The sequence below is a fragment of the Garra rufa genome, chromosome 15 (genome assembly GCF_049309525.1).
Source record: "Garra rufa chromosome 15, GarRuf1.0, whole genome shotgun sequence".
Classification (NCBI taxonomy): Eukaryota; Metazoa; Chordata; class Actinopteri; order Cypriniformes; family Cyprinidae; genus Garra; species Garra rufa.
In genome coordinates this window covers 36,896,915-36,905,802 of record NC_133375.1, presented here as the reverse complement: position 1 = coordinate 36,905,802, position 8,888 = coordinate 36,896,915, and the positions used below count along the sequence as shown (strand labels likewise).

The window sequence follows — 8,888 nt, the reverse complement described above, 5'->3', positions numbered from 1 at the left end:
ACATTTTGCAGTGGCCCAGCCAGAGTCCTGACTTAAATCCAATTGAGAATCTGTGGAGGGAGCTAAAGATCAGGGTGATGGCAAGGAGACCCTCCAACCTGAAAGAGTTGGAGCTCATCGCTAAAGATGAATGGGCAAAAATATAAGTGGAGACATGCAAAAATCTGATCAGCATAGGAAGAGTTTGATTGCTGTAATAGCCAATAAAGGCTTTTCTATTGATTATTGAGAAGGGTATGAATAATTTTGGACATGTCACTTTTTGTTCTAATGTAAATAAAAGATGAATAATAATTTTTTCCACAATAATGCCTCTTGTACATCATCTTATTATCTTCTGGGAGACGTCTGTGTCATTTCTAATCCAAAAAAACTTGCTGGTTGAATAAAAGTAACTTTAAGTCAATATTAGAAATACATATTAAATATAATAGAAATATTACAATAGAAATATTTATTGTGCTGCCCAAAAAACAAAAAAGAGAAAAAAAAAGCATTTTAAACTGCAGTCATGATTTAATTAAATTACAAAAAAAAACTGTTGAGAAGTTTTAAAAAAGATTACTAATAATTTTATTCATTTAATTTTATATATTTAAAAATCATCAATAATAATTGCACCCCTATTCTTTTTCATATACATATTTTTCTTTATCTCTAACAGGTTCCTCAGATAGTGGATGAACACTTACGTGTTTGATTCCTGGCCATTATGACGTCACATCCTCCTCTGTTCCCATTGGACCATCAGGTCAGGATGTTCCATGTTTTAAGCTGGAGCATCTGTCACTCTACTACATGGTCACGCCTCCTGTGGATTCTGTGGGTATGGCTAAGCCCATGTTCATCAGTTCACCAGCACTCGCACCCACATTCCATCAAAATCCCAGGGGACGTCACCTTGGGGGGCCTTTTCCCAGTCCATGCCAGAGGTCATGCAGGGATCCCGTGTGGAGAAATAAAGAAGGAGAAAGGAATCCACCGGATGGAGGCCATGCTGTACGCACTGGACCAGATCAACAGCGACCCAGAACTGCTGCCCAACATCACACTAGGGGCCCGGATCCTCGATACGTGTTCCAGGGACACTTATGCTCTAGAGCAGTCTCTGACTTTTGTCCAGGCTCTCATTCAGAAAGACACATCTGATATCCGCTGCTCCAACGGCGAGCAACCAATCATACGCAAGCCTGAGCGAGTGGTGGGTGTGATCGGGGCATCAGGCAGCTCAGTGTCCATCATGGTGGCCAATGTCCTGCGGCTGTTTGAGGTGAGAACTCATCTAAAACATATGTGAGTGAGTGGGTACCAAGGCTGTGAAAAATTTAGAATAATAGAATCTATTCTCTAACGTTCGTTCAGTTTGTCTATTTATCTATCTTTTGTTTGTTCGTTCGTTCTCTATCTATCAGTTTATGTCTACCATTCTGTCTACCATGTCTACCATTCTGTCTACCATTTTCTACCATATCTACCATTCTGTCTACCATCTATCTATCGTTCATTTGTTCTTTCTATCAGTTCATATCTACCATTCTGTCTACCATTTTCTACTTTCTCTACCATTCTGTCTACCATTTTCTACCATATCTACCATTCTGTCTACCATCTATCTATCGTTCATTTGTTCTTTCTATCAGTTCATATCTACCATTCTGTCTACCATTTTCTACCATGTCTACCATTCTACTGTACCATTCTGTCTACCATCTATCTATCTTTCATCTGTTCTTTCTATCAGTTTATGTCTACCATTCTGTCTACCATTTTCTACTTTCTCTACCATTCTGTCTACAATTTTCTATTTTCTATCAGTTTGTCTACCATTCAGTCTATCTACTATCTATTTCTCTGTCTGCCATTCTGTGCCCATCTATCTATCTATCTATCTATCTATCTATCTATCTATCTATCTATCTATCTATCTATCTATCTATCTATCTATCTATCTATCTATCTATCTATCTATCTATCGTTCATTCTGTCAATATATCTTTTATCTATCCTTTTATTTTTCTTTCTTCATCTATCTAACGTTCGTTCGTTCAGTCATTCTGTCTGTCTGTCCTTTGTTCGTTCTCTCTATCTATCAGTTTATCTGTCTACCATTCTATCTACTAATTTATCTATCCATCTGTTGTATTGTATCCATCTATTTCTGTCATTCTGTCGTTCTGTTGTTTTATCTCTTTCTATCTGTCTGTCTATCTGTCTGTCTGTCTGTCTGTCTGTCTGTCTGTCTGTCTATTGTTCATTTGTTCTCTCTATCAGTTTGTCTACCATTCTGTCTTTCTACCATTTTATCTATCCTTTTTATTATTCTTTCTTCATCTATCTATCATTCGTTTGTTCGTTCTCTCTATCAGATTATTTGTCTACTATTCTGTTACTATTTTATCTATCCTTCTATTGTTCTGTCTTTCTATCTGTCATTCTGTTTCATTCTGTCTGTCTATTTTATTGTTCTGTCTATTGTTCTGTCATTCTCTCCATCCATGAGTTTGATTATATATGTGTAATTTTTTTTTTAAATAGTTGATATGAATTTCTTTGAATTTCCGCTAATTGTACTTACCTTACATTCAATCTTCAATTGCAGTTCTGCATCTTGTTTGCAACCTCATTTCAAATTCAAGAATTGATTTGGAATGTAATAGGTATTTTTAATTCAGTTCTGAATGACACAGCCCTCGTATAAACTGTAGGTGTATTTTCTTCCGCTAACAGTGATTTCAGTGCAACATATTTCTGCATCAACCATCCTTGGTTCTGTAACTAGGCTTAACAAATCAGCCATTTAGTTTTATTTTTTACAAATAATTTTAGGTATACATCAACCTGTCATTCATTTCTCTTTGATTGTACGGGTAGTTTGACAACTATGTATAATTGTCTGATTTTCACATTAACCGTATAGTTTTTATTCTTTTATACATTTGTGTTTGTCCCGCCATACCAGCCAATCTGCTTTAAAATGGACAGGATCTCAATGCCTAGAGGCCAAGACCTCTCGTTAATTGACAAGGAGGATTAGAGAGACCAGCTAATCATGTTGTCGGCCTCTAGCTCTCTGGTATCCCATAGGCTTTTAAATATTAGTTCTGCTTTGTCTTAAATCCAGCAAGCATTTAGGCTGATTTTATTCCCTCTGTGAAGTTGTGAAGTCTGTGAAGTCTAATTCTATGCAGTTGTTTTTACCAAACTTTCAATGCTGAAATCTTGTTGCTCTGATAGTTTGTGCAGGTTCGTGTACCAGTCATTAATACTGTGTTCTGTGCTTGTGGAATTTTAATGGGAAGGCTTGGATAATTTGCAACTGGACTAAATGGACTCTGGGCAGGCATTACAAAGCTCCACGTGTTGTGGCGACAAATGTTTCATCTGCATCTCGAAATGCCAGCCTCCCTCGATGCTTGCCATGGTGGGGGAAAATGATTATTGCATATCATATTCACTTTGAGCAACAATCATATTCAGTGATCCTAATCCAAACATGCAGAGCTGTAAAACCCTGTGCTATTTTATTTTACATCACTGAATTAACTTATATTTAAAATATTGTATTTACTGGCAGTATTTACAATTTAGAATAACTGTTTTCTATTTGAATATATTTTAAAATTTATTTCTGTGATCAAAGCTAAATTTTCAGCATCATTACTCCAGTCTTACAAAGTATTTTTGGATATTGCTACAAATTTACCCCAGCGACTTAAGACTGGTTTTGTGGTCCAGGGTCACAAATGTTTAAAAAAAATACTTTTATTGAGCAAGGATGCATTCAGTTGATCAAAAGTGACAATGTTACAAATGTTACACAATTTTAATTTTAAATAAATGCTTTTCTTCTGAACTTCCTATTCATCAAAGAATTAAATAAAAGAGACTGTAAAATTCAGTCACTGCTGCTCAAAAACATTTATTAGGGGCCAAGCACCGAAGGTGCATAGGCACCTGTTGTATCCGTTAGAATTCTTCTTATTATATTATTCTTCCGCTCTTGAAGTCTATGGCAGCCCATAGAACCACTTGCGGGAAAGTTGTATAATTTGGCACACTGATAGAGGACAGTCTGAAATGTCACCATAGCCAATTTGGAGTCTCTAACTCAAACTCTTTAGCGCCACCACTTGTCAAGTCAAGTCAAGTCAAGTCACCTTTATTTATATAGCGCTTTTAACAATACAGATTGTGTCAAAGCAACTGCACAGTATTTAAACAGCACCATAGTGTGTAAGTAACGCATTATTGTAAATAATCAATTTTCAGTTAAAGGCAGTTCATCAGTGAATTCAGTGATATCATCATCCAGTTCAGTTCAAATAGTATACGATATCGCTGGAAAGTGTCCCCAACTAAGCAAGCCAGAGGCGACAGTGGCAAGGAACCAAAACTCCACAGGTGACAGAAATGGAGAAAAAAACCTTGGGAGAAACCAGACTCAGTCGGGGGACCAGTTCTCCTCTGGCCAGACGAAACCAGCAGTTTGTAACAATGTCTGATTGTAGAGAACTCATCAGGATCCCGTGGTGTGGCACCGATGGCCGTCTAGGTTGGCGAGGTCTTTAGTGATGATCCGTCTCTGGAGCTCATCTGGTTGACATCCACGGCTATTGAAGTCATCTCCAGGTGGTGATCCATGATCTAAGCTGGGTGCGGACTGGATCCGGGGGACTGCAGTGACCATCTGATCCGGATACAGGCTGGGTCTGGTGGCTACGGTGACCTCGGAATAAGAATGAAACAGACTAATATTAGCGTAGATGCCATTCTTTTTACGATGCAACGACTGCATCAGATGTTATGGGAGGTGTTTTCGGTTCCTGTTGACCTAATTAATGCAGCCTAACAATCCTTTAACGGATTTGAATTATAGGAATGTGTTAATGTTTTATGTGTAAGCCAGGTTAAAGAGATGTGTCTTTAATCTAGATTTAAACTGACAGATTGTGTCTGCCTCCCGAACAGTGTTAGGTAGATTGTTCCAGAGTTTAGGCGCTAGATAAGAAAATGATCTGCCGCCCGCAGTTGATTTTGATATTCTAGGTATTATCAAATTGCCAGAATTTTGAGAATGCAGCGGACGTGAGGGACTATAATGTGATAGAAGCTCGCTCAAGTACTGAGGAGCTAAACCATTGAGGGCTTTATAAGTAAATAGCAAGATTTTAAAATCGATACGATGTTTTATAGGGAGCCAATGCAGTGCTGACAGAACCGGGCTAATATGGTCATACTTTCTAGTTCTAGTAAGAACTCTAGCTGCTGCATTTTGGACCAGCTGGAGTTTGTTTATTAAGCGTGCAGAACAACCACACAATAAAGCATTACAATAATCTACCCTTGAGGTCATGAACGCATGAATTAATGTTTCAGCATTTGACATTGATAGCATAGGTCGTAATTTTGATATATTTTTAAGATGGAAAAATGCGGTTTTGCAAATGCTAGAAATGTGGCTTTCAAAGGAGAGATTGCTATCGAATATATATGGAATACCTACTTATCCAAAGTTGCACTTTCTTTTTGCTAATAACTTTTGAACCGTAAGCCACAAAGTCAAAATTCTTTTTTCCCTGACTCCTTGGGTCATGCCGAGTCGAATGAATACCACAATTTAAAAATCGTAAGGTTTAGTTTTTTTTTCTATAATTAATTGTTTGAAAAAACTACTTTTTCGAACTCGTCCTAGACGGTTTGTCTGATTTTCACCAAAATTGGCTCAGATCATCTTCAGACCATGCTGGCAAAAAGTTATGGAATTCAAGTTAATTGGACAATCTGTTCTCGAATAACGCGCGAATGAATTCTACGAAAAGTGTGTAAAAATGGATGTGAGGCCATATCTCCGCAACGATTTGTCGTATTGAGACCAAACTTGGTTTGCGTCATAACAAGCATGACCTGAGGCTACCTGCAGTGTTTCGTCACAGTGCCACCTAGTGGTCAGGAGATATGAAAATTGTCTATTTTTGCTTATAACTTCTCAATGGTTTAGCCAAAAATTTCAAAACTGGTCTTGTTAGATTCGGAGGAGCATACTGAGTCTGACCATATCAGCCATTGTGGGCGTCAGCCATTTTGAATTTTGTCATAAATTGCTATATTTTCCAAACGCATTGACATATCGTTACGAAACTCGGTATGTGTCTTCAGCACTAAGCCCTGACAGTGCTCAAAAAGTTTGGTGGCAGCGCAACACATCAACGAATTTGCTGAAAAGATGCCAGAGCACATCTATAGCTGTATCTCTGCAAAGCTTTGAGATATTTGCACCAAATTTTGTATGTGGCATTGTCACCTCACAGTGATTACACCACATCAATTTGGTAACAGCGCCACCTATTGGTCAAGAGTAATAAACCATTAATTAACTATCAATTATAAAATGTCCAAAAATGCTAATAACTCTAGATAGCATTAGCCTATTGTAATGAAATTAGTCTCAAAATATTCCTTGGGTCATGCTGACAACATAGATACCAATTATGACACAGTTGGTCAATCTTCATGTCCGCCATTTTGATTTATGTTGAAAACCTACTTTTTCAAACTAGTCCTAGACCGTTAGTCCGATTTTCACCAAAATCGAGTCAGATCATCTTCAGACTGTGCTGACAAAAAGTTGTGGATTTCATGTTGATAGATGAAACCGTTTTCGTACAGTGCCTCTAAAATTTTTTGACTTAATGCCAAAATGATTCTGAGGCTTTATCTCTGCAAATCTTTGATATAAAGACACCAAACTTTGAGTGTGCCTTTGTCACCTCACACTAAACACACCACATCGATTTGATAACAGCGCCACCTGTTGGTCAAACCTAATAAGCCATTAAATCATATCAGTAGGCATTCTACATCATTTTTCTGTCATTTTGACTAAAATCATCCTAAAATGGCTTCTTTTTACTTATTGTTGCAGTTGGTCTGCTGCTCCTGCCATCCTTAGCTCCTCATTTTCCCCTTTGAATACTTGGCCCCATAATTGCTGCTTGCAGCTATATTTATTATCATTGTTATGTTGAAAACAGCTGAGTAGAATTTTTTCTGGTTTCTTTGATGAATAGAAAGTTCAGAAGAACAACATTTATCTGAAATAGAAATCTTTTGTAACATTATAAATGTCTTTATCATCACTGTTTCATCATTTAAAGCATCTTTGCTAAATAAAAGTATTAATTTCTATATTTTAGATGGTAATTTCTAGAAAACTTTCTATTCATCAAAGAATCTTAAAAAATGTATTCATTATTGATAATAATAATAATAATAAGAAGAAGAAGAAATGTTGCTTGAGCAGAAAATCACCATATTAGAAAGATTTCTGAAGGATCATGTGACACTGAAGACTGGAGTAATGATGCTGAAAATTTAGCTTTGATCACAGGAATAAATTACATTTCAAAATATATTCAAGTAGAAAACAGTTATTTTAAATAGTAAAAATATTTCAAAATTTTACTGTTTTTGCTTTTGACTGGTAGTGTAATTTTAAACAGTCTATTGTTATTGACAACAGTTTAAAATATTGAATAATAAGACAACATTTGGTTTTTAAAATAATAAGGTAATAATAAAAATTGCTTTCACAAATGTAAATACTGCCCTTTAGTGGAAAATTTCATTTCTGACCCTGCATCACAGGAATGAATTCTATTTTAAAATGTATTTAAATAGAAAATTCTTACTTTAAATAATAATAATATTTCACAATATTACTTTTTTTACTGTATTTTAATGATCAAACGCAGCCTTAGTGACTGAATCATTAAAAATCTCATTAATCTAAACCTTTGACCCCCCAGTGTACATTTTAAACCCTCCCATGACCTCTTATCATCACAGCCCAATTATAGTTACCAAACATTTCCTGTAACAAAATATTGCATATGCATGAGTGAACTTGTGACTCAGTGTCCAATTTGCTTGACTGAAAAAACTGGCGAGTACATTATTGTTGGATCAAGCTCAATTTGGACAAAGATAAGAGAGCACTTTTGTGTAATCAGTGCTTTTTTGTGTGTTTGCTACAACAAAAGCATAGAGAAACAACTACAGCGAGAACTGCTTGCCGCTGACTAGGTTGTGATTGGCCATTATTGGCAACCGCAAGCATTTATGATCCGAATTCTACCCATGCACGTTTTTCCTTTAAGCAAACAAAAGCACAAACATCTATTCTTTATTCATCCTGAAACTGCTCCAGCTTTCTCCCAAGAGGATCATACTGGGTGGCTCGCTCATATATTGCAATATTAGGCTCGTCTGAGAACACATGGCATGGACACCCTGCCCGGGAACGAAGGAAGCTCTGTGACGAATGCTGTGATTTGCTCCCCTAGTGTAAGCTTTTTTGCGAAGGCTATCTCGTTCCCTATATCCTCGGGTTCCACAGGACTCAAATCCCTTCCTACATGGCTCTTATGTTTGAAATGAGAAGCCAGCATATTGTTCTGAGAGTTTTTTCCTCTTTTGTAAGGCGAAAAGGGAAATTGATTTTACGAGAGTCGACCGAATGACAGACTAATAAAGCTTTTTTTAGCCCTTCTCTAATGGAACAAGACAACAGAGTTGGAGGGCCGTCTATGCTTCGGTGTACACTGGTTAAGACCCCAAGAGAAGCTGCTTTGAATGTCATAATACAATTTGAGCCCCCGTATCCCATCTGCCATGCATTATTGAGCTAAAAAGAGCCCTTACTTCATTTGCGAACAAAGGCCGTGATGATTACTGATTGATCTTAATAGAATTGGTTTGACAAAACAAAAACGTTCAAGAGAGACCCACGGGAAGGAAAATCCAAGGTATCGCATTTGATTCTTCTCTGAAGCAGTGTAGAGCTTTTTGCTTCGCTTCTGCTTAGCCTGCAATCAGAGATACAATCTGAA

At 37.0% G+C, this 8,888-nt stretch overlaps 2 protein-coding genes across 2 annotated transcripts in view; both read left to right on the top strand.

The window, feature by feature from the left end:
• The window catches only part of LOC141287743 (metabotropic glutamate receptor 8-like), a 51,903-nt gene extending 51,219 nt beyond the window's left edge, over positions 1-684 (top strand). Inside the window, exon 6 of the mRNA XM_073819877.1 lies at positions 665-684. Within this exon, the coding sequence (XP_073675978.1) occupies positions 665-684 (20 nt within the window). The remainder of the gene's footprint in view (positions 1-664) is intronic.
• A 28-nt stretch (positions 685-712) lies between these two features.
• grm6a (glutamate receptor, metabotropic 6a) overlaps positions 713-8,888 on the top strand; it is an 82,076-nt gene continuing 73,900 nt past the window's right edge. The window contains exon 1 of the mRNA XM_073818552.1: positions 713-1,270. Coding sequence (XP_073674653.1) covers positions 713-1,270 — 558 coding nt within the window. The remainder of the gene's footprint in view (positions 1,271-8,888) is intronic.